Source organism: Bacillus rossius, assembly GCF_032445375.1.
Source record: "Bacillus rossius redtenbacheri isolate Brsri chromosome 4 unlocalized genomic scaffold, Brsri_v3 Brsri_v3_scf4_2, whole genome shotgun sequence".
Taxonomy (NCBI): Eukaryota; Metazoa; Arthropoda; class Insecta; order Phasmatodea; family Bacillidae; genus Bacillus; species Bacillus rossius.
In genome coordinates, this window is record NW_026962011.1 from 22,179,535 (window position 1) to 22,206,268 (window position 26,734).

General features: G+C 39.8%; 1 protein-coding gene across 1 annotated transcript in view; it reads right to left on the reverse strand.

Annotated features, from left to right (window-relative positions):
- The window catches only part of LOC134542265 (retinol dehydrogenase 12-like), a 100,117-nt gene that overhangs the window by 13,798 nt on the left and 59,585 nt on the right, over positions 1-26,734 (reverse strand). The window contains exons 2-4 of the mRNA XM_063386383.1: positions 4,711-4,832; positions 2,495-2,698; positions 322-480 (exon numbers count right to left, since the gene is read on the reverse strand). Coding sequence (XP_063242453.1) covers positions 322-480; positions 2,495-2,698; positions 4,711-4,832 — 485 coding nt within the window. The remainder of the gene's footprint in view (positions 1-321; positions 481-2,494; positions 2,699-4,710; positions 4,833-26,734) is intronic.

Here is a 26,734-nt window from a genome sequence, read left to right on the forward strand (position 1 = left end):
TGAAATTAAAAAAAATCGAAGGGTTGGGTTAGGTTAGGTCAGGTCAGTCACAACATGCTTGTTTTCATTGGAAATTTCTGATTTAGCGGCTGAAGTGGCGTTAATACCAAAACGCAAAACTTCGGAAATCTTCGGAAATTCTTGCAGGGAACCGAAACTACGTGAGTTGTAGGCTTCCCCACAGCAGCACTGGACGTTGGGGGAAGGATGCAAGGCAACTCGACGGTTCCAAAGAGGACACTTGGTAAAGAGGAGGGGTGGGGGTGGTAGCCATGCTCGCTGGACGCGGGGGGAAGGATGTAAGGCAACTCGCAGACTCACCCATGTGCGCCAGGGACGACACGTTGACGATCCTCGCCGGGGCGGACCTGATGATCCTGGGCAGCAGCAGGCACGTGAGCAAGAAGTGGCCCAGGTGGTTGACCGCCAGCTGCATCTCCAGGCCGTCCTCGGTCACGGCCTTGGGGCAGGCCATCACGCCTGCGCACGTCCGCACACGCTCACCTGGGGCATGCGCTCCTTACCGCCACCTCTTGCCAACAACCACCCCGACTACAAGAATTACTACCCATTTCCAGCAGACCATAGTCATGTCAGATGTCGACAATTTTTTTTCTCAAACCATTGAAAACTTACCCAAATATATATATATACTTTTATGAATTCCAAAATGGCATCATGTTTTCAGAGGAAAAAAAAAATAACATGAGTTTGGTTTCTACAGTTCAAGGTCACGTTACCTTGAGATTATAATAATTACGCCGACAATTTTGAGAATAAGATGAAATTTGCATCAACGTCAACGAGAGTATAATTTATTAAGAACTAGTTTTATCGCGTTACTTAATTCAACTCGTTTTGGAGGATTCTTGGAATAAAATAAAAAAAGCAAGCACTCGAATCTTATGATGAATGCAGACTAAATGAAGGAGAAAATTTAGCCCCACGGGAATAAACCAGAGATGTATTTAGGGCTTGCAACCTTGCATTACTTCTTATAATACTTACAGCCACTGTCATAGTATCGTTCCTACAACTGCCAATTTAATCTGGACTTGGAAATGGTTTGTCGACAGTATTGGCATACATACAGCTATACTAGTTAGACTAAAATGTTGGGCTTAAGCGGAGTAAATTCTTTTAAAAAATTGATTTTATTATGTGTTTAATAGTATACTTTTGGTTGTAATACTCTAAATACTCTAAAGTGAATGATAAAACAAGGCAGTGAGACATTCGTGCGATCGTGTCTCACCTCGCTAACTGGTTATAATCTGACTCAAATGTCAATTTACTTTAATACTGGATGGGACTGATTTCTCAAATCAAGTGTCTCTCTTGCCATGCCTGACTACTCGAGACTCCTGGCACCGACTATAGCGTGTGAGAGGGTGGGCCTCATTAAGGGCGTATTTGTTTTAGTGCTGGTGCTTCTAGCGCGGTGTCGCCTCTAACCGCAAGGATCTGAACTGACGCGCAGACTTCTCGTCGTGCAAAATACAACTATGAGATTTGAGCAGTAACCATTACATTATATGGCGGAGAAAGGTACAATGCAAGTTTCTAGAGTCTGCACTGGGTGAAAACACGCGCTATAGCCATTTTCAATTTTCTAAAACTACATTAAAAAAAAAAAATACGGAAACAGAACTACTCGTGCGACCTCAGGGTATTCATAAATGTTTTTTTTTTGTAGCCAGGCCCCTCTCTGATGCGTCGAGCAGTTTTCAAATCTTTTCACTATCATAAAAATAACATTTGACCCAAGTGACTATATACGGGTGTGCGTTGCTACTCATGGGTCTGCCATCTTTGTGTCCCATTTCCTCTCATCGACTTACGTTCCATTTTCACGAAATGTCTCCCGCCAAATGCTGAATACCGAGAGCGAAGATGTTTACACGTAAAAAAATTGGTTGTCTGTAAAGTCGGTTTACGGACGATAGTTTAACGTGACGTCATAACAAAACATTGATGAAATGAGTGCATACTTTTATGAATAAAATTGAATAAATTTTATTGAATTATCACTATTTTGTATGGATACAAAGAAGGAGTGAAATGAAATCTACCATTTAATTAATAAATTTACTTTTATTTGCACTCATTAATTCAAATATGTTTATTACTTTAACTAAGAGATTATTTTAACTATAACTTTTATACATGTTTGCTTTTTAAATTCCAAACTGTGTTATTCTGTTAATGATAGGACGATGATAGTAAAAGTAGGAAACGAATGGGAGTGTTTCAAGTTTAATGTGCCTCGAAAAAGACAAATCGATGGTTGTTCGAATCGAGTGGAAGAGAGATAGATGCGGCGCAAGCGTACAATGAGCGAAACGGGACACAGCGAAACGGGACAATATAGGTAACGGGACACTTTTCCGTGCGTGAAGCCGGCGTTCATCGATTTATTAGACGTTGTCGCGTCAAAAGAAAGGAATCAGCACGAAGGATGAGCCTGACGAGGGCGACCGGAGGTGGCACGCACCGGCATTGTTGATGAGCAGGTGGATGCGCTGCTCCGTCTCCAGGAGGCGGCGGGCGCACTCGCGCACCGACGCCAGCGACGCCAGGTCCAGCCTCATCACCACCACGCGACCCGCGCCCTCCACGTCCTTCGTGAGGGCTCGTATGTCCTCGGCGGCCAGCTCGGCCTTCTGCAGGTCCCGGCACGCCATGATCACGCGCGCCCCTGCGCCCAGGAGGACATCCTGCCAGGGGCGTAGCCGGGGGGGGGGGGGGTTTAGGGGTTCAACCCCCCCCCCCCCTTTAGCACCAAATCTTTAATTAATTTCTTATTCATCACGCAAACAAATTACATATTAAAATTAATAAAAAATTTACCATTATAATATTTAAATTTAAGAACCAAAAACTGCTAAGAAAGCACTATTTTACACCTTAAAATCCAAATTTTCCCGGGGGAGGACCCCCCGGACCCCCCGCTTTAATACGGGGGGGGGGGGGGAGGGCATGCTTCTTAACACCCCCCACACACAAATCCTGGCTACGCCACTGCATCCTGCAACGGCGCGCGGACGGAGACGGATCCGTGCGGACTAGCTTGGCAATGCTGGGCTCTTTCGTTTACGTCGCTGCGTACAACCAACAGAAGCCGACTACGTAACTGCGATTGTAGCCATGTTAAAAAAAAAACCTTAAAAATTGTTTTAAATCCAAGAATATCTAGTGATATTATTATTTTTATTATATATGTAAATCCTGCACGTGCTATGATCTCGAAGCACTTTTTTTTTTTTTTTTTTTTTTTAAGAAAATTAATATTTCGTAAACCTTGGAATGCAATCTCAATGGTTGTCATTTGTTACGTTTCCGTGCATTGTGGAAGCATACGCGATAGTAATCCGGGAGATCCGCCTCCGTTTCCGTGCAATTGTTGAACGGGTCTAACCTGGAACGGTTGCCCGGTTCCATGTGTAGTGTTTCGTTTTAGAAGGCTATAAAAGGTATGTGTTCGCAAAAATGAGGGGGCATAAATTTAATGGGTGGCAGGGAATGACATGGCAAGTAAACGTAACGGAAACTAAAAAATTGTAAAAAGTTACAGGCGCGAAGAGTAGCGCGCAATTTTGAATTTGGAGGGCTCTAGGTTGAGCGGATGCGTGATCGCAGCGCAGTGACGTCAAATACTCGGCGGGAAGCAAGCCACGAGCCGGGCTCAGACTACATAAACTGAGAGACAGCACATTATTTGCTTTCAAAACGCATTAATTAATATTGTAACAAACAGCAACACGTCAATGAATGTTTAAGATAAGACTGGGCGTGAGTTATGACTATACTACAATCTTCATCTCACATCACTTGTGCCCATCAAAGTACTGGCCGAAAATTCTCCAAGCTATTGGACAGCAGTTAAATAATGAAGAGACAAAAAAGGCCAAAAATATATGGTTTTACGTCCCAAAGTTCTGCACAAAGGCTCAGGGTGAAGGACCCTCCACAACTGGGCCCCGAACAACATGCAATGAATGACTTATGACGAGGGTAGTGCTTAAACTTACAGCCCTCCTCAAAGGAGTGTGTGATGTGCGTGATGCATTAGCCATTAGCCACGTCTCTCTTATGGCCTCTGTGAAAATAATTAGCCATGGGTCTCGTGGTCAATGTGACAATAAACATTTAATCAAAACAAAAAATTTAAAATAAAGGCAATGCCTTTTAGATATTGGCACGGATTCAACGTACGGAGGGACAGTTAACATTTTCCGGGCCATCTGATTGGCTGCAGGTCACGTGATTGACGGACGGATGAAGGACGGGTGCGGACGGGTGATTGTTAAGTCCAGCGCTAACCTAACTTTGAAATTTTACAACAGAACATAATCCGAAGGTGCGCACGAACGCGGATTCCACGGTGAATGTCAGGTGTAGACGACACCGTGACTCGACCAGGGGCGTAGCCAGGAGGGGGGGGGGGGTTAGGGGTTCAACCCCCCCCCCCCTTAGCACCAAATCTTTAATTTCTTATTCATCACTCAAACAAATTTCATATTAAAATTAATAAAAATTTTACCATTACAATATTTAAATTTAAGTACCGAAAACTGCTAAAATAGCACCATTTTACACCTTAAAATCCAAATTTTCCCGGGGGAGGACCCCCGGACACCCCCCATACACAAATCCTGGCTACGCCACTGGACTCGACCACATGGCTAGTGAGTGCCAGCAAGAAGGAACCTCTGCGGACGAAGTCGAGGGCCGTCTGCTTGCCGATGCCGGTGTTGCAGCCGGTGATGACTGCCGTCTTGCCGTCCAGCCGCGCCCGGCTCCTGCACCGCCCGCTGAACAGCCACATCGCTCTGCAACACGCGACCCGCCATCTCGCGCTCACCTCCAGAACCATTGCACATCCAGCTCCTCCTTAACACTTCCTTACTTACTTTTACTCACCACATCAAACACATTCACAATAAATCCATCATTTTTGTATCAAATGCTTTACCAATTCAACAAGTATTCATTAAGTGATTTTTTTTAGAAACTTTAATGCTGATTAGATTTATATTCAAAACCTCACCTTAACTAAGAACATATAATCATAAGATATACAGTTCTGGAATAAGCTTACGTGTGTAGTCTTTGTCGTAAAACCTCGCTACAAGTGGGAAAACACATTCGAAAAGAATAGCCCATTTAATTATCTATATATATATATATATATATATATATAAATGTTATGTTGGTTTGTGTACGCTTCAAAAACTCAAAAAGTTCTGCACCGATCGAGCTGAAATTTTACCATTGTATACAACTCGCATCAAGGATTGTTTTTATCTACTTTTCACGTCAGCCACATACACGCGACCGCGAAAAAGTAACTGCGCCATTTTATTAATGTGTTTTCTCACCAATAAAAACAAAAAAAACACACATTTTCTGTTATGGAAACGTTTCTCCAAGCCAAAGGATTTCTCTTAGCAATGGAAAAAACTACGTCAAGTAAAGCGAGCGGGAAATGGCTATATACATTGAGAATGCTTTTATTCTGAGGTGCAATAATTAAAATATGACTAAGCGTACCGGTATGGGACTAATTATTATAAAAGTGTGATTGTGTCTCGATTGAGCTGCGCCGTTATCTAAATCGTAAGTAGAGGTTATGTTTTGTATGTGTCTATCACCACTTGATGTGGGATTGCATGTAGATGGTTCTAGGCTATTCATTTTTTGAGTTCCTTAGACCCTATAGGCCTACCTTTTTTTTAATTTTTAATTAAATTAATATGTTCTACGGAATTTTTAAAACCACTTGATCTGCCAGGGATACCACCACACATGCTTAAATTGAAAATAGGTGTGCCAATTATCCTCTTGCGGAATATTAATCAGCTAAAACACTGCAACGGCACGCGACTTTCAGTTAAGAAATTAATGAATAATGTAGTGGAAGCAACGATTTTAACGGGGCCTTTCAAAGATGAAGATGTCCACATTCCTCAAATACCCATGATCCCGAACGATACACCATTTCAATTTAAAAGATTGTAATTCCCAATTCGATTGGCATTTGCAATCACAATCAATAAAGCTCAGTCAATCTTTAGATTTGTTTGGTTTAGATTAAGATGCGGATTGCTTTTCACATGGACAACTGTATGTTGCGTGTTCCCGAGTCGGAAAACCAGATAGTCTTTATATCTACGCATACAGTGTAAAAACAAAAAATATTGCACAAGTATTGCAAAATGTATTCTTTGTTTTGTTTCTCATTTCTCAACTATTTAATCACAATGTGCCACAGTGAAGCGTGGCAGGGTACAGCTAGTATAGTATAGTTTTATTTATTAACTATTATTTACACAATTAAATTGCAACACTTAAAATGCCTTTCTACAAATTAATCGCTCATTCAGTCCACAGTTCACGCTCCCCTCTGGCGAATTTTTGTGATGGTAACTGTTGTTTTGATCTTGGGAAGGGGGCAGGGGAAGAAAGATGCCATCATGACGTGGCTAAGGGGCACAAAGCCAGAGTCGGTTAGAAAAAAAAATGCAAGTTAACATATAGACGAGGGCGAGCATGTGTACTGCTGCAGATTCTGAAATAGATTTCATAAAAGATTATTTCAGAAGACTAATGGTGTAAAATTCTAAATGGTTTTTAGTGCCATTTCCACGACTGAGGTAACTAAATGGTACGGAGAGATGGAGTGAGAAATGCGATTGTTGGGTGAAGAGATTCTCAGACGTTACTACATCAGATTGTATAAATTGTTACGCTTAGGTTGCTTAGTTTTTCTTAAACAAAATGCTCAAAATTTTTACCCCTCATCTCTTTCCTCACAGGGATACCCAATAAAAATTAAGAACTAAGTAAATATGGCAATATCTGTTAAACAGGCAAAAATCAGGCTCATCCCGTTTTTATTATAACCACAGTTGCCAACTCCAATATAATTATAATAAACTTATATTTACATTGAGTTAAATAAGGATAAAGGATTTTTATATGATAATACTTCACTTATTCCCTTTTCCCTTGAAAAGACAAAATCTGTAAAAAAAATTGAAAAAAATATAATTCGTGACCCCTTTTACCCCATTTAAAGATGAATTTAAAAAAAACGAAAACATTAAGCAATACGTCACAAATATTAGTATATTACTTCTAGTTCTAACTGAATTGGAAGTGTGTTATAAAACACACCTCCTTTTACCAACCTTAGGGTTTGAATAACGCAAAATGGTAATTATAGTTGGTAGTTTTTGTAAGTTTATTATTGATATCCAATATCACTTATTAAGCTTAATTATATTACGATGTGATAATTATTAATCGTAAAAACATTCATACCTACCACTTATTGGTTGGATTCGCTAAACGTAAAAATTGTGGTTGGTAGTTTATATATGTTTATTATTAGTACCCATAATTAAATTCGGAGGTAAAATAATTTATCTTTAAAACATACTTATGCCATTTTCACCCTTTAGGGATTGAATTTCGCAAAAATAAAAAAATTCGTTGGTAGTTTTTGTATGTCTATTATTGGTACCCAGTATATTTTCTTATGTTTGATTAGTTTCAGAGTTATAATTAATCATCGTAAAACCATTCTTTTACCCCTTTTTCACCCCCTTAAGGGTGTTATTCTGTATTTATATATAGCCTAGTTTTTAAGTAATAAAAAAAATCATCAATACCCGTTAAGTATTTTTCGATTGATTTTCGGACATAAATAAAAAAAACTACATTTTAGAGTTCTCAAGAATATAAATAACCATTTTCAATGTTTTATTATTTTATTATTAGTATATAGATAAAAGAATATTAACCAACGGTGGTCATAAGCGCCAATACATCGCCTACTGTCACGAAGGGTGCTGGCTCGGTCCCAACAACCCCCCCCCCCCCCAGGTTCGTGGCAAGTAGTTCGGAGCCTCGCTGCAATCTCGGAGTATCCGGTGCCTTAAGGTGCGGTCTCACACACAAGTTTAGTTGTTCCATTTTTAATAATTTTTTTTTGTAAAAGAGCAATTCCCGTGGGGTTATAACTACATACAATTATTCTGCATTTGTTGTTTGGTCGCAACTTTTGCCAACGTATATTCACTTATCTTCTTTACGAGATGTAACATGTAAAGCAAGCGTGTCTGTAAAGAGAGGTATTGGCAGCTGTCATGTTATTATTTCCAACCACTTTTGTTTTCCAAGGCCGTATTCCAAATTACACGGTGTTTTTTATCTAGTCATGTAAACGGTCAACATCAAAGTCATTTTTTTGCACTTACTTCTGAATACATTTACACGCCAACAAAAAGCAAATGGAACTGTGACAGTAACCTTGAAGAGAGCGACAGAGGTGGCAAACCTGCGCGCGCAACGTGGTACGCAACACTGTGAATAAAAAGTACATACCATTCACCTATTAGTAAACTCAAAAACCCCTCGCCATGAATAAAAACGAGCGTTCCTGTTTACAAAACGGCTTTGGAGTGAACGCATGAAAAGGGGCCTTAAGAAGCCCGTCTAGTCAGGGTGTATGGGGTACTTCTAGCGCGGTTATCACCTCTGGACCGGCACGCAGTCTTCTCGTCGTGCATGGGGCAACTATGAGATTAAATGGTGTAGAAAAGAAGATAAAGGTGTATTGTAAGTCCCTTCAATGTTTACAAGAATCTCTTCCGGGAGTTATGCTTAAGAAAATATTCTGAAAACAAACGTTTTAGCCATGTTCACTCTTCTAAAAATACAGTTAGGAAACTAAATCTGGAAACAAAACTTCTCCGCTTTCGGTTATGTTGAGCAAGTTTTCATATCGCGTGGTTTTTCCTGAAGCTCTGCAAACCGTATGTGGGTACGATTGAAAAAAATAACAGTAACAGTAGGTCATGTGCACAATATTACACCGCCATTTTTTTCGAACATACTGATTCACAATAGCATACAGGGCGGTCGTGTGCACATAGGAGGGAAACGAATATATTTTATTTCTTATACGTACGCATGGCGCAACAACCAATGAGAGTAGATTAGGGTGCCATTTTGGTACGACTATAAAACGGTTTACGTTTATCAATCACATTGTGGCAAAAAAAAAAAGTCAAGATATTACAATGATCAGGTGCAATTACTACTTTAAAAATTAATAAAATGCTAACACTTATAAATGCGAATAAAATTTTTCTTGTAAAGAATGGTTGGCTAAAATTTTTACATAACCGAAATTAATATGCAAGTTGAAAAAACTTTGTTCTCATACTGTTGGTCCGATATCACAGGATAATCAGCATTTGCTGGTCAATATAGTTATTTACCAACGCTGCCAACTGATTGGCTGAAATGAACATTTATCCGATTTCACGCAGATGGTGTGAATGGCCTGCCATGCGCTCGTATAAGTTTTTGAAATAGTGAACCCAGCTGAAGTGTGGGCCGCGGAGACCCTCGCGCGCGCCTCCCGGGGAGCCGCCGAGAGCCGAGCCTGCCCCAACGCGCGGTCGGGTTACCGGCCGCAGGAATGTCGTCAGGGGAGCGACCGAGGTCACCGGTACCCGCCCCCGGGACACCAGGCCACAGCCGCCCAGTGTTCCTCTATTCACTGCTGACAGACAGATTTACGTACGTCCAGGCGATCGTAACTAGGCTACGTAAGCGAACAATTAAAATACTCAAAGCTCGTGAAATGTTTTTTTTTGTTTTGTTTTTTGTTGACATGTAACAAGTTAGCTCTCGGTTTACTGTATTTGGTAGGAGTAATTTCGAGAATGGAACGGAAGTGTGCAACCAATTGTCTCCATCTGTCGCTGATGCCGCGAACCAAAGTTCACAAAGCCAAAGGGAAAAGTTATAGTATTAACTGTTTAATGAATTTTAACATGATGGGAAGTATTTTAATAGAATTCCTTGTCGAAAATCAAGTCCAAAGCCGAGGGTTTGGTTTTTTTTCCCCAAGTCTCTCGCTTTTATCGAAGCCGTTTTTTATATATACCTACATATAGTTTAAATTTTCGCTCTGCATATATAATGATTGGCCAGTCTACGTGGCTGCTCCAGCGGCGAATTTCAGCGACGAGTCCGGAAACTGCGTGTGATGATCCACTTCCAGAAATGTAGGTATTTGAAAACACAATTTGCGTATATATTTATCGGCATTATTTTTAAGATTTCTGCTTTAAATTTCGTGTCTGAGTTTCGTATTGTAAGTTAATTTGCAACATGAGAACACATTGAGTATGCTTGTTACCGAAGTTAGATTGTTACACATATCTGGCGAGGACTGAAAGACAGACTAGCTCACGTTTTTTTTCGGTCCGAGCGCGAAGTTGCACGAGCGAACGGTAAACTACAAACGTCAGCACCGTACGCCTAGTTTCAGTTCGAAAAGGGAGAAGGGGGTGGGTATAGAATAGGGTGACCAAACGTCCCGTAAAAACGGGATTGTCCCGTTTTTTAACGATCGTACACGGGGTCCCGAAAAAGTCTCCCGGGACGCCTAAATGTCCCGTATTTCCGTTGGGTTGATGATACACTTTTGTCGCGCCTCTCCTCGGGCCGTCTTCCCCTCTCCTCAACAGTATGTGTTTGCGATCCCTGCCCATAATGGTAATACTGAAAGAATTTTTTCGCTTATGAACATTCAATGGACGGATGAAAGGAACAAGATGGGAGTGGATACCCTTTCTGCAATCTTGCAGGTACTCTACAATTTAAAAATTGACTGTTCTAGTTTTTACAACTTTATATTGGAAAAGAAAGAGGTTTTAAAATTGACTGGAACGAAATAAAATTATCCCCAACTGAAATAGCCTACTAAAGATTTTTAACATAACTTTGACTATCAATTTTAGTTATCTTGTTTAATTATGTTTTGAAGTATGTCTCATAATACTGTTACGATCGCGCTTGGCTGTAGTGCTTGGCATCGCCGCGCTCGTTCGGCCTGTCTGCGCCCCCTTCCACCCGCATCCTCTCCCTGGTATCTCGTGTAATAATATCTCGCGACATCCTGACCATCGCAGCGCGCACCTGCCTCAGATCGAGTTACTTAAAAGAGGCCGCACTGCGGAATAAAAGGACTCAGACATGTTTATCGGCGCGTTTTGTGGGAACCCGATGCTTGTTGCGTTTATCGGCGTTCTTTGAGCAGCCGCCGCGTCCTTCGACAGGACTCACGACGCGTTTCTGGACATTTCGACGGCGAAGGTCGCGCGATATCTCGGAGACATTCCCGATTGTTCTGGACGGGAACCCAAGGGCTATATAAGGAGGTTGGGCCGACCTTGCAGTCAGTCAGTCAGTCGGAGTGGGGAGTTATCCCGCGGCGGAGTTTCCGGGCGATAGTGCCGCGGGTGCGGCAGAGTGGCGAAGTCCTTGGACGAAGGTTCCAGGGCAGGAAGTGAGTGAGTGGAGTCGGGAGTTTTCCCGCGGCGGAGTTCCCGGGCGATGGAGTCGCGGACGCGGTGGAGTCCCGAGTGAAGTTGCGAGCGAGTCGTCGTGTGGGATCTCGGCGAAGAGTGTGACGGCGGCGGCGGAGTACGGCGGCGGCGGAGTACGGCGATGGAGTCCTGTGGCGGAGACCCACGAGGTGTGCTGCGGCGAGAGTTGCGCCGGAAGTGCGGCCCAGCGAGGTGTGTGAAACGAGTGACTGGGGAATAGACATTTCTTTAAGTGTAGTTAATTATTTGCCATCTTAGAAGATTAATTGTAAGTGACAAGTAGTGGTAATAAATAAAACTGTGATAAAAATCTTTAATTGGGCTATCCTTCTTTAATTGGGCTTACCCGCGGTAAATCGTAACAATTCTTATAATAAATAAGTATTCACTGCAAAATTGTTGTTTTTATTTATTATATGCCTCACAATTTAAATTAAATTACATATTCATAGGTAAATTGAAAAGGATATATAGATCTCAAATTAGCAAAAAAGAGCATGTTTCAATGATTACGTCTCGATGGAGGCCCCTCGGTGGAGGGTATCGCCCCCAAACCCTCCTTGGATGTGTCCCGTTATTTCAACTTTATGATTTGGTCACCCTAGTATAGAACCACTATGTCCGCTGTTTGCTTTCAAATTCTTTTCTTTTGTTGGTGTGGATAATATATATATTTTTTTAGTATTTATGTTGGGTTGGGGGGGGGGGGGGAAGATTTCCCCATTAACCGCCCCCCCCCCCCCCACCGACCGTTCGCCCCTGTCAGTAACTTATCGGTAGAGAGTGTACCTCGCAGACTACAGCGGGCTAAGAATCATTCGGGTACCGACTCAGTGCTCAGCTGGATCGAAACCACTAGCCTACCCTCCCCTCATTGTTGGGACACATCAGTGATCATGATGGCCTACGAGAATCCACGCACTATAGTATGCCATCTAAGCGTCTGTCCCTATATTAACACGTAAAACCGCTCCATTCGAACTTTGCCTTCTACTGGCTCTTTTACTTTTAAGTGGTTTCCTATTCCAGATCAGGATTTTTTAACTCAAAGACTAGACGTAGAAGGGTAGAAGAAATTTCATTTCAACAGAAACTGCAGTAACTTTACGGGCTATTCAACGAAGAGTTACATCTCATAAGCGTTCCCGCATGATCAAAACGTATTTATTCAAAATGTTGAAAATTAATTTGCTGCATTATCAAACTTCATAAAGCAACAACATTGAGACATGATTAATGAATTAACAATGTTTTATCCGAGTATTCTGTGTACAGGACTTTAAAATGTGCAAAAAATATAAATACATACATGTTGCACATACATTCAAAAATCGCACACTAAAAACAATAATACTGCCATAACTTGAAACACCTAGTTTGAAATAATGACCCATAAAAAATTTAATTTGTAGTTGTAAGTACATTTTTTAATGAAAAAAACTGGAAACTTTGTAGAGGTGTGTTTTTATTATTGTATCCCGTTTAAACAGAGGGCTGTGATTTCATATTTGTGGCAGTTTAATATATAACAACCCAAATAAAAACTACCTTAGTAATGATTTTAAAAATAAACACAATTTTTACTTTGTAATATGGCCACAAATAAAAATGTGGTAAATAAATGAATCAATATAATACACACTGCAAAAGTGCCACATTTGTAGATGTAACATGCTGTGGAACATTATTTATAAACACGTAAACTGTCACATGTCTATATGTAGCCAGTTGTGAAAAATCTGCAATCCTCAAAATGTGACAGTCTTGCATTAATGGATAACCGTACTATTATCAACAGACGTATGCATTATAACAGTAATTCACAATGTGCCATTTTTTTTATGCAGAGCCTTCTCAAACAACAAAACGCAAGTCACAATATCAAATAAAAATGGACTACGCGTAAAAACCGGTTGAAAATTTTTTTCACGGGATAACATGCCACTTTATGACATTTACAATGGGCGTAACTTCAAAGTGATAATTTTTTTTTTTTTTTTAGTTGTACCGGTATTGTTAATGGTGTGAAAATGTGGCTCACAAATTGAAATCATATACAACTTTGAAAAAACATCTCTTTGGACACAGCCTACAAGCGTAGGTAGATTTCGAAGAATATTTTTATTCTGGAAATGTTCTGGACCATTTTAAGAATTTAATGTGTACATGACATCCTATATGTTCTCCAGTATTCCAAAATAATAGATAAAACATTTTCGCATATTCCATGCAGCAAAATTTTTGGCTTGCAACGAATATGCCTAACTAAATAAGTTATGAAGTTGTCTGACCTTAAAAAACTATTTTTCATCCCTTGCACTAATACGTGGTCGTATAAAAATTTTCTTTGGACTAAGGTTTAAGATAACATTAAGATGGTTCGAAATAAATTCTAACGAATTTTATAGTAAGGAAGTTTTTATTTTTATTTTTATTTCAACCTCTCTTTTTGCGGTACAAGTTCGTTTCATTATCCAGTATCCTAAGCAGTTAAAGATAAAAAAAAAATTATATTTACTTGAATAAATTGTTGAGTTACCGTGAAGATATTTTTGTGTCTCACACAATATTTATTTCAGATAGGTATCAAACTTATAAGGTGTTAAAGAGCACGTTAAAAACATAATATTATAGCAGCTTAACTACTAAAAAACTAAAAAAAAACTTTTTAAAATAAATATAATTCCTTGCGGATTTTTTTGAGTTTATAATTTCGTCCGTTCGTTGAAAGTTAAAGCTTGTTAAGGTTTTGACGGACGGACGGATGGAATTTTCCTGGCCATCTGATTGGCTGCATGTGACGTGACTGACGGACGGATGAGACGGATCACCGTGAGTCCAGCATCATGTGACCCGAGGCCCGACTGCAGCCACCGCTGTTGCAACGCGACGTGCGACGCAGTTCACAAGCAAGTTCTCGGGAAAGTAAGTGCGTTGACGGAGTGCTGAACAAACCCCCAAATGACGAAATCACATATGTACCTACACTGAGATCATGCGACCTTGAAGGCCGGTGCCGCAATCCTCTATCCGCAAGCTCACGATGGTCGACCCATCATTCAAGAAGCTCTTTCTTTAGAAACGCTTTGACATGAAACCAGTGTTGAAAAATGAAATCCTCGGAATGTTCTCGTAATTGTGGAAAAAGGCTATATCTCCCAACACATCCAGGTGTGCAATTCCCGTAACAGTGTTTTCCAAAAACAAATAATAATAATAATTACGAACCGTAAACCTGCTCTCGTTAAACGGCACAAAACGTATTTTTCTACGGTGTCTGGTCAATATGATGCCCATACTCGCACTTTGTGACGATGCGCTATGTCACTTACATGAAATGTGGCCTCGCCGCAGAAAACCAAACGTGAATGAAAGTGTCCTTGTCAGTCACCACGGAAAACTTGACAATTCGATGTGTAGTTTCACTACACTGTAAAAAAAAGTTGAACTTTTACAAGGATAGTCCTCGGAAACTTAGTTGCCAACGACATCACTTGCAAAATTGCAAGGCAGAACTTTGTACCAATTGCAATTTTACGAAGCTCTAGATGTGATTTTCCTTGTAATAGTACAAAAACAATTTACAGTGTAGGTATCACAGCAACATTCTGTCGTAATTCGTGTAGCAGTTACAGCGTTTGAGTCGGTTAAATCATTTGGAAACATGCTGTGATGTTGGGTCTCGCGCGGCACAGAGCGGACGGGGCGCACCGCTCAGTTCGCTCGGAGACCGCAGGAGCGCGCGGGTTCCATTCCCGTTGAAGCTGGACATTTTCGCCGTGGTATTCGCTGGTGGACAAATTAGTAGTACTATGGACACACAAATAAATGTCACATGTTTTTTGTTCCATGTCTTGTATGGCCCTTATCGGAGACGACTAACATTTATGTTATGGAAATTAAAGTCTGCTACTCCTTACTAATCGTTCTCTCGACATTGTTTGAAGCCACCACAGCGGTGGATAAAAGAGTGAATGTTTTTACTGACAACAAAACTGTGATTCTAAGAAAGAAAATTTACAGGAGCATCGACGTAAAAGTTATGAAAACAATGTCAAATATATCTGCAAAGACAGAAGCTGAATACTGAATATTTGGAAACCACAGGAAATGAATGGAATATAGAAAAATTACAGTTAAAATTAACAAAAAGTAGGTGTATTTGGTTCATATGGGGGCACCGGTGGGTGGTGGGGGATTCGGGGATTATGTCACTTCCTTCGACCATGCACACACGAAAAAGTGTCCCGTTACAATCATCAGCCATGTTGGATTACGTCACTTCCGCCGGTCATACACGCACGAAAAAGTGTCCCGTTACGTTCATCAGCCATGTACGCACGAAAAAATGTCCCGTTACGACGGACAGACCAGCTCGCCAGGACGTCTCGCTCTGAAAAGTATTAGGCGGTAATAAACAGCCAGGAGGTAACGAATATAAGCCTACTTCTACACGTGTTATGAACGCCGGATACATACGGCCAGGCAACCGTGTGTTTTGGCGCGCTCTACTTCCACGACGCGCAACGGCACCGGCAAGTTTTTATTACTACCTCCTCTCAAGTTCTGATCTCCTAATACTTCACAGCAGAGAAGCGCTGTTGGTCGGAGCCCGTAGGTATTCCTTCGCACGCCTAACCTAACCTAACCTAAACTAACCTCACCTAACCTAATCCATATGCTAATCTATGCTAACCTTACCTAACCTAAACTAAACTAAACTAAAATAACCTCACCTAACCTAATCCATATGCTAATCTATGCTAACCTAACCTAACCTAACCTAACCTAACCTAACCTAACCTAAACTAACCTAACCTAAACTAACCTAACCTAACCTAATTCATATGCTAATCTATGCTAACCTAACCTAACCTAACATAACCTAACCTAACCTAACCTAACCTAACCTAACCTAAACTAAACTAAACTAAACTAAACTAAACTAAACCTAACCTAACCTAACCTATCCTAATCCATATGCTAATCTATGCTAACCTAACCTAACCTAACCTAACCTAATCCATATGCTAATCTATGCAAACCTAACCTAACCTAACCTAACCTAATCCATATGCTAATCTATGCAAACCTAACCTAACCTAAACTAAACTAACCTAACCTAACCTAACCTAATCCATATGCTAATCTATGCAAACCTAACCTAACCTAACCTAAACTAAACTAAACTAAACTAAACTAACCTAACCTAACCTAATCCATATGCTAATCTATGATAACCTAACCTAACCTAAACTAAACTAAACTAAACTAAACCTAACCTAACCTAACCTACCCAAACCTAACCTAACCTAACCTAACCTAATCCATATGCTAATCTATGCTAACCTAACCTAACCTAACCTAATCCATATGCTAATCTATGCTAACCTAACCTAATCCATGCCAATCTATGCTAATCCATGTCAATCTATGCCAATCCGTATGCCAATTTATGCTAATTCGTATACCAATCTATGCTAACCTGTATGCCAATCTATGCTAATCCGTATGTCAATATATGCTAATCCATATGTTAATCCATGCTAATCCATTTGACATTTTGTATTTCTAGTAATTTCCACCAACTTCGAATCATGTCGTCACCGTTGCAATTTTCGTTACGGTCGCCATCTTGAAAATCCGCAATTTTTATGTTAGAAAATCGGGAAAAATTTTAAAAATCATTAAAAAAATTAAATAATCGAATTAAATAAAAATCTTAAAAACCACTGTTGCAGTTATTGTTACGGTCGACATCTTGGATTATATAAATGTTGCATATTTCGTTACACCCACCATCTTGGTTGAGTACCATATCATTCTTACACTTTTCGTTAAGACCGCCATTTTGGGTCCTATTAATGTTACAATTATCGTTATGGTCGCCATCTTTAAATTTAGACACCATCTTGAAAATCTTTATTTATTATACGATTTTAATGAAAAAAAAGTTCAAAATTCATCAAAAAATTAACTTAATAGAATTCTGTTTATATCGATTCCCGTCCTTGATTCGAAACCGGCGAGGGCAAAAAATATAAAATCAACAGATCCTTCCTCCACAGAAGCCACCTTCAGACTGACCTACCTCCACCAATAACAAGGTATTTACCATCAGCTGGTATGACGTCACCACACCTTTGACCTTGACCTTGACCTTTGACTTTGACCTTGACCTTCGACCTTGACCTTGAAATTTGACCTTGACCTTGAAATTTTTCCTTGACCTTGAAATTTGACCTTGACCTTGAAATTTAACCTTAACCTTGAAATTTGACCTCGACATTGATCTTTGACTTTGACCTTGATGTCCATCACGGATCCGTCATTTTATGTTCAGTACATGCTAGCGGTCATTGCCACCATCATGTTTTCGTCTGCTGGAGGTCACCATATTGTGTGTACTTGTCTTACCATCATGCAAATTCTATTCTAACATGCTACAGTGCAGTAATAATTTATTATTGCTGAGGTGCCCACCATCTTGAAATTTGACCGCCATGTTGAAATCATGTAATTATTTAGTTAGAAATGCGGGGAAAATTCCAATAGTCTCCGAAAAAATCAATTATTAATTTACAAATTGAATCGATGGATCCATGTCCACGGTTCGATTCTTGACCAGTGACAGTTGTAACTAATTATTAAATAAATTTTAAATTCTTTTTTCCGTTACCTTTCGCGGAGTTTATTAATCATAAGTCAATATACCTAACCAAAGAATTAATACAGTGACGATAAGCCTATCATGAAAGTCTAATTTTTGAATAATCTGAATAACCTATAAGCCGTTCATGTACAAAACCGCACATAAAGAACAATTGTCTTCAGTCCATGAGACCGAGTCATGTCATTATCAGACGTATAGGCTAGTCATTTCAGGACCACATGACCTTCGTCGTTAGCTAATTATATTCAATTAATCCATCGTGACATTTTTATACATTCTAAAGGAGCAAGTAACCTTGAAAAATATTTTAGTAACACCAAGAGGTGATAAACTAGTAAATATTCAATCACTACATTTTGTACTACGCGCAATCAACAAAAAGGAAGCACCATCAACAAAAAGACAGCACCACCAACGAAAAGGCAGCTCCGCCAACGAAAAGGCAGCACATTTGGAAGCAACGACAACGAAAAGGCAGCACAGCCAACGAAAATACAGCACATTTGGAAGCACCGACAACGAAAAGACAGCAGCGACAACGAAAAGACAGAACATTTGGAAGCACCGACAACGAAAAGGCACCACATTTGGAAGCACCGACCACGAAAAGTCAGCACCGCCAACGAAAAGGCAGCTCATTTGGAAGCACCGCTTTCGAAAAGGCAGCACATTTGGAAGCACCGTCAACGAAAAGGCACGGACCGCAAGACCGGGCCATGAACAATGTCAGTCATATAGTCCATGAACACAGTACACACAGAAAAACGGAATGTACACCCAGTACACACAGGAAAACGTAATTTACACACAGGAAATCGGAATATACACACAGTACACACAGGAAAACGGAATGAACACACAGTACACACAGGAAAACGAAATGTACACACAGTAAACACAAGAAAACGGAATGTACACACAGTAAACACAAGAAAACGGAATGTACACACAGTACACACAGAAAACGGAACGTACACACAGTACACACAGGAAACGGTACGTACACACAGTACAAACAAGAAACGGAACGTAAACACAGTACACACAGGAAACGGAACGTATACACACAGTACACACAAGAAACGGAACGTACACACAGTACACACAGGAAACGGAACGTATACACACAGTACACACAGGAAACGGAACGTACACACAGTACACACAGGAAACGGAACGTACACACAGTACACACAGGAAACGGAACGTATACACACAGTACACACAGGAAACGGAACGTACACACAGTACACACAGGAAACGGAACGTACACACAGTACACACAGGAAACTAAACGTACACACAGTACACACAGGAAACGGAACGTATACACACAGTACACACAGGAAACGGTACGTACACACAAGAAACGGAACGTACACACAGTACACACAGGAAACGGAACATACACACAGTACACACAGGAAACTAAACGTACACACAGTACACACAGGAAACGGAACGTATACACACAGTACACACAGGAAACGGTACGTACACACAGTACACACAAGAAACGGAACGTACACACAGTACACACAGGAAACGGAACGTACACACAGTACACACAGGAAACGGAACGTATACACACAGTACACACAGGAAACGGAACGTACACACAGTACACACAGGAAACGGAACGTACACACAGTACACACAGGAAACTAAACGTACACACAGTACACACAGGAAACGAAACGTATACACAGTACACACAGGAAACGGAACGTACACACAGTACACACAGGAAACAGAACGTACACACAGTACACACAGGAAACGAAACGTACACACAGTACACACTCGAAACGTATACACACAGTACACACAGGAAACGGAATGATCACACATACAGTAGCGGAAACACACAGGCTTAGTTGGAAATCAGAATACAAGAAATAAAAACATTAAATTTTTACTTTCAATATTTAATTACTTCTCAACATTACACAAATACAAGTAAAAGAAGCCATTATTGTATGTAGCCTGCTTTCCTTAGTTCTTTGAGTATGAAGGATATTTCTTTGATGCACGAATAGTTTCCTTCACAAAGCGAGCCATGTAGAAGTCTTAGCCGGTCAACCATTATGTTTGGATCTTTCCATGATGTGTAATCAATCTCTTCTACCACCATCTTACTTGCTTGTTTATTATAAATACTGTCAATATCACAATCATCCCAGTGATCATAATAAGCATTATCAGATTTATTTATTATAACACGACGTTTCCAACGTTTCGGTCTCAGGACATCGCCACATTCTTCGATCTTGTCAGCTCTAGGTGCTTCATCACAGTCTATACCTTTGTCAACAGCCTCAGAGTCACTGTAACAATCACTGTAGAAGACATCCTCTTCACCCAGATTACCGTATGAATTCGCTATAGATGATGTCGAAGTGTCTTCATCGTCTTCATGCTTCCTTTTTAGGAGTCCATCATTTTTACAAAGAATGGAGGATCTACTGAATATAGGCTTGAATGTATTCTCACTTTTCACGGTGTTGATACTGCCATTAGTTTCAGTCTTCCCGAAGCCATTAGCATCCTTCAATTTATGTTCTTTCTCACGATCGGGTGAGCTAATACCATCACGCTCAGGACAAGGAAAATTATTGTCGTAATGCAGATCACTCTTCTTTAGTCTAGTGGATCCATCAGTGTCCTCTATGCCGTAAGTAGTCTTGACTTTACATGTTCTACCATGTCTTTTTAAGCTGTCAATTCGTGTTAACAACCTGCTACAACGATTACAGCTTAACATGTTGCGTAGTGGGTTTCTAGCACAATCATTCTTCCCATGACGTCTAGCATTCCTTCTCATGGCAAAATCCTTGCCACAGTAACTACAGCGGCTTCCTTCCGATTCAGCTGCAGATAACAAACCACGATCCATGGTAGCTTCTGTGACTAATGCCAGATGCAAACTAAGAGTTTTAAATTAGATCCAATATTTAAATAGAAATTTTTTCATATTTCATCAGCGAGAGTTAATTTATCTCATACAAAAGTACTTGCTGCAACTAGTTCTGCTTTTCAACAACTAATGACGTCACGTATTGCTTGCAGGTAAATAATATTTAGTTCTTTAATGCAGGATGCGGGATGCTCACTAGCGATCGCAAAAGAAAGATGGCTTCGCTAGACTCCAAGGAAAAGGAAGTTCGTCTTGCATGTTGGTGCTCCACAGATGTCTCATGGAGTAATATTAATTTGACTGAGTAATGATATTTTTTAATTCCACCTGATAAAAATATTGCAAGTTTTGATTTAGTAGCAGAAATTATCGAATTAAATGTAACTCCAAATAAAATGACATGTCTCATTAAGAGTAAAACTCCTTCATGGAGAGATCGGTTTCTCAGAATAGTCAGATACACTTGAAGAAACCACAGGAATGATTGCAAGAACACGGGAAAAACCATCAAAATATTGATAAGAATAATCAGGAGCACACGGAGAAAAACCATCATAATATTGACAAGAATTATCGGGAGCACACGGAGAAAAACCATCATAATATTGACAAGAATTATCGGGAGCACACGGAGAAAACCGACAAAATATTGACAAAATTTATCGGGAGCACACGGAGAAAACCACCACACATTTTCTTGGATATCATTAAATTTAAAAAAAAATTAAAAATAAAAATAAATTAATAAAAAATTTAAAACAAAAAAATCTACAAAAAAAATACACAAAATTCTGCTGGCTTGTACTAAAACTTATCTTTGCTCATCAATGATAAGTTTACAAGCTAGCAGAATTTTGTGTATTTTTTTTGTAGATTTTTTTGTTTTAAATTTTTTATTAATTTATTTTTATTTTTAATTTTTTTTTTAAATTTAATGATATCCAAGAAAATGTGTGGTGGTTTTCTCCGTGTGCTCCCGATAAATTTTGTCAATATTTTGTCGGTTTTCTCCGTGTGCTCCCGATAATTCTTGTCAATATTATGATGGTTTTTCTCCGTGTGCTCCCGATAATTCTTGTCAATATTATGATGGTTTTTCTCCGTGTGCTCCTGATTATTCTTATCAATATTTTGATGGTTTTTCCCGTGTTCTTGCAATCATTCCTGTGGTTTCTTCAAGTGTATCTGACTATTCTGAGAAACCGATCTCTCCATGAAGGAGTTTTACTCTTAATGAGACATGTCATTTTATTTGGAGTTACATTTAATTCGATAATTTCTGCTACTAAATCAAAACTTGCAATATTTTTATCAGGTGGAATTAAAAAATATCATTACTCAGTCAAATTAATATTACTCCATGAGACATCTGTGGAGCACCAACATGCAAGACGAACTTCCTTTTCCTTGGAGTCTAGCGAAGCCATCTTTCTTTTGCGATCGCTAGTGAGCATCCCGCATCCTGCATTAAAGAACTAAATATTATTTACCTGCAAGCAATACGTGACGTCATTAGTTGTTGAAAAGCAGAACTAGTTGCAGCAAGTACTTTTGTATGAGATAAATTAACTCTCGCTGATGAAATATGAAAAAATTTCTATTTAAATATTGGATCTAATTTAAAACTCTTAGTTTGCATCTGGCATTAGTCACAGAAGCTACCATGGATCGTGGTTTGTTATCTGCAGCTGAATCGGAAGGAAGCCGCTGTAGTTACTGTGGCAAGGATTTTGCCATGAGAAGGAATGCTAGACGTCATGGGAAGAATGATTGTGCTAGAAACCCACTACGCAACATGTTAAGCTGTAATCGTTGTAGCAGGTTGTTAACACGAATTGACAGCTTAAAAAGACATGGTAGAACATGTAAAGTCAAGACTACTTACGGCATAGAGGACACTGATGGATCCACTAGACTAAAGAAGAGTGATCTGCATTACGACAATAATTTTCCTTGTCCTGAGCGTGATGGTATTAGCTCACCCGATCGTGAGAAAGAACATAAATTGAAGGATGCTAATGGCTTCGGGAAGACTGAAACTAATGGCAGTATCAACACCGTGAAAAGTGAGAATACATTCAAGCCTATATTCAGTAGATCCTCCATTCTTTGTAAAAATGATGGACTCCTAAAAAGGAAGCATGAAGACGATGAAGACACTTCGACATCATCTATAGCGAATTCATACGGTAATCTGGGTGAAGAGGATGTCTTCTACAGTGATTGTTACAGTGACTCTGAGGCTGTTGACAAAGGTATAGACTGTGATGAAGCACCTAGAGCTGACAAGATCGAAGAATGTGGCGATGTCCTGAGACCGAAACGTTGGAAACGTCGTGTTATAATAAATAAATCTGATAATGCTTATTATGATCACTGGGATGATTGTGATATTGACAGTATTTATAATAAACAAGCAAGTAAGATGGTGGTAGAAGAGATTGATTACACATCATGGAAAGATCCAAACATAATGGTTGACCGGCTAAGACTTCTACATGGCTCGCTTTGTGAAGGAAACTATTCGTGCATCAAAGAAATATCCTTCATACTCAAAGAACTAAGGAAAGCAGGCTACATACAATAATGGCTTCTTTTACTTGTATTTGTGTAATGTTGAGAAGTAATTAAATATTGAAAGTAAAAATTTAATGTTTTTATTTCTTGTATTCTGATTTCCAACTAAGCCTGTGTGTTTCCGCTACTGTATGTGTGATCATTCCGTTTCCTGTGTGTACTGTGTGTATACGTTTCGAGTGTGTACTGTGTGTACGTTTCGTTTCCTGTGTGTACTGTGTGTACGTTCTGTTTCCTGTGTGTACTGTGTGTACGTTCCGTTTCCTGTGTGTACTGTGTATACGTTTCGTTTCCTGTGTGTACTGTGTGTACGTTTAGTTTCCTGTGTGTACTGTGTGTACGTTCCGTTTCCTGTGTGTACTGTGTGTACGTTCCGTTTCCTGTGTGTACTGTGTGTACGTTCCGTTTCCTGTGTGTACTGTGTGTATACGTTCCGTTTCCTGTGTGTACTGTGTGTACGTTTAGTTTCCTGTGTGTACTGTGTGTACGTTCCGTTTCTTGTGTGTACTGTGTGTACGTACCGTTTCCTGTGTGTACTGTGTGTATACGTTCCGTTTCCTGTGTGTACTGTGTGTACGTTTAGTTTCCTGTGTGTACTGTGTGTATGTTCCGTTTCCTGTGTGTACTGTGTGTACGTTCCGTTTCTTGTGTGTACGTACCGTTTCCTGTGTGTACTGTGTGTATACGTTCCGTTTCCTGTGTGTACTGTGTGTACGTTTAGTTTCCTGTGTGTACTGTGTGTACGTTTAGTTTCCTGTGTGTACTGTGTGTACGTTTAGTTTCCTGTGTGTACTGTGTGTACGTTCCGTTTCCTGTGTGTACGTTCCGTTTCCTGTGTGTACTGTGTGTATACGTTCCGTTTCCTGTGTGTACTGTGTGTACGTTCCGTTTCCTGTGTGTACTGTGTGTACGTTCCGTTTCCTGTGTGTACTGTGTGTATACGTTCCGTTTCCTGTGTGTACTGTGTGTACGTTCCGTTTCTTGTGTGTACTGTGTGTATACGTTCCGTTTCCTGTGTGTACTGTGTGTACGTTCCGTTTCTTGTTTGTACTGTGTGTACGTACCGTTTCCTGTGTGTACTGTGTGTACGTTCCGTTTTCTGTGTGTACTGTGTGTACATTCCGTTTTCTTGTGTTTACTGTGTGTACATTCCGTTTTCTTGTGTTTACTGTGTGTACATTTCGTTTTCCTGTGTGTACTGTGTGTTCATTCCGTTTTCCTGTGTGTACTGTGTGTATATTCCGATTTCCTGTGTGTAAATTACGTTTTCCTGTGTGTACTGGGTGTACATTCCGTTTTTCTGTGTGTACTGTGTTCATGGACTATATGACTGACATTGTTCATGGCCCGGTCTTGCGGTCCGTGCCTTTTCGTTGACGGTGCTTCCAAATGTGCTGCCTTTTCGAAAGCGGTGCTTCCAAATGAGCTGCCTTTTCGTTGGCGGTGCTGACTTTTCGTGGTCGGTGCTTCCAAATGTGGTGCCTTTTCGTTGTCGGTGCTTCCAAATGTTCTGTCTTTTCGTTGTCGCTGCTGTCTTTTCGTTGTCGGTGCTTCCAAATGTGCTGTATTTTCGTTGGCTGTGCTGCCTTTTCGTTGTCGTTGCTTCCAAATGTGCTGCCTTTTCGTTGGCGGAGCTGCCTTTTCGTTGGTGGTGCTGTCTTTTTGTTGATGGTGCTTCCTTTTTGTTGATTGCGCGTAGTACAAAATGTAGTGATTGAATATTTACTAGTTTATCACCTCTTGGTGTTACTAAAATATTTTTCAAGGTTACTTGCTCCTTTAGAATGTATAAAAATGTCACGATGGATTAATTGAATATAATTAGCTAACGACGAAGGTCATGTGGTCCTGAAATGACTAGCCTATACGTCTGATAATGACATGACTCGGTCTCATGGACTGAAGACAATTGTTCTTTATGTGCGGTTTTGTACATGAACGGCTTATAGGTTATTCAGATTATTCAAAAATTAGACTTTCATGATAGGCTTATCGTCACTGTATTAATTCTTTGGTTAGGTATATTGACTTATGATTAATAAACTCCGCGAAAGGTAACGGAAAAAAGAATTTAAAATTTATTTAATAATTAGTTACAACTGTCACTGGTCAAGAATCGAACCGTGGACATGGATCCATCGATTCAATTTGTAAATTAATAATTGATTTTTTCGGAGACTATTGGAATTTTCCCCGCATTTCTAACTAAATAATTACATGATTTCAACATGGCGGTCAAATTTCAAGATGGTGGGCACCTCAGCAATAATAAATTATTACTGCACTGTAGCATGTTAGAATAGAATTTGCATGATGGTAAGACAAGTACACACAATATGGTGACCTCCAGCAGACGAAAACATGATGGTGGCAATGACCGCTAGCATGTACTGAACATAAAATGACGGATCCGTGATGGACATCAAGGTCAAAGTCAAAGATCAATGTCGAGGTCAAATTTCAAGGTTAAGGTTAAATTTCAAGGTCAAGGTCAAATTTCAAGGTCAAGGAAAAATTTCAAGGTCAAGGTCAAATTTCAAGGTCAAGGTCGAAGGTCAAGGTCAAAGTCAAAGGTCAAGGTCAAGGTAAAAGGTGTGGTGACGTCATACCAGCTGATGGTAAATACCTTGTTATTGGTGGAGGTAGGTCAGTCTGAAGGTGGCTTCTGTGGAGGAAGGATCTGTTGATTTTATATTTTTTGCCCTCGCCGGTTTCGAATCAAGGACGGGAATCGATATAAACAGAATTCTATTAAGTTAATTTTTTGATGAATTTTGAACTTTTTTTTTCATTAAAATCGTATAATAAATAAAGATTTTCAAGATGGTGTCTAAATTTAAAGATGGCGACCATAACGATAATTGTAACATTAATAGGACCCAAAATGGCGGTCTTAACGAAAAGTGTAAGAATGATATGGTACTCAACCAAGATGGCGGGTGTAACGAAATATGCAACATTTATATAATCCAAGATGTCGACCGTAACAATAACTGCAACAGTGGTTTTTAAGATTTTTATTTAATTCGATTATTTAATTTTTTTAATGATTTTTAAAATTTTTCCCGATTTTCTAACATAAAAATTGCGGATTTTCAAGATGACGACCGTAACGAAAATTGCAACGGTGACGACATGATTCGAAGTTGGTGGAAA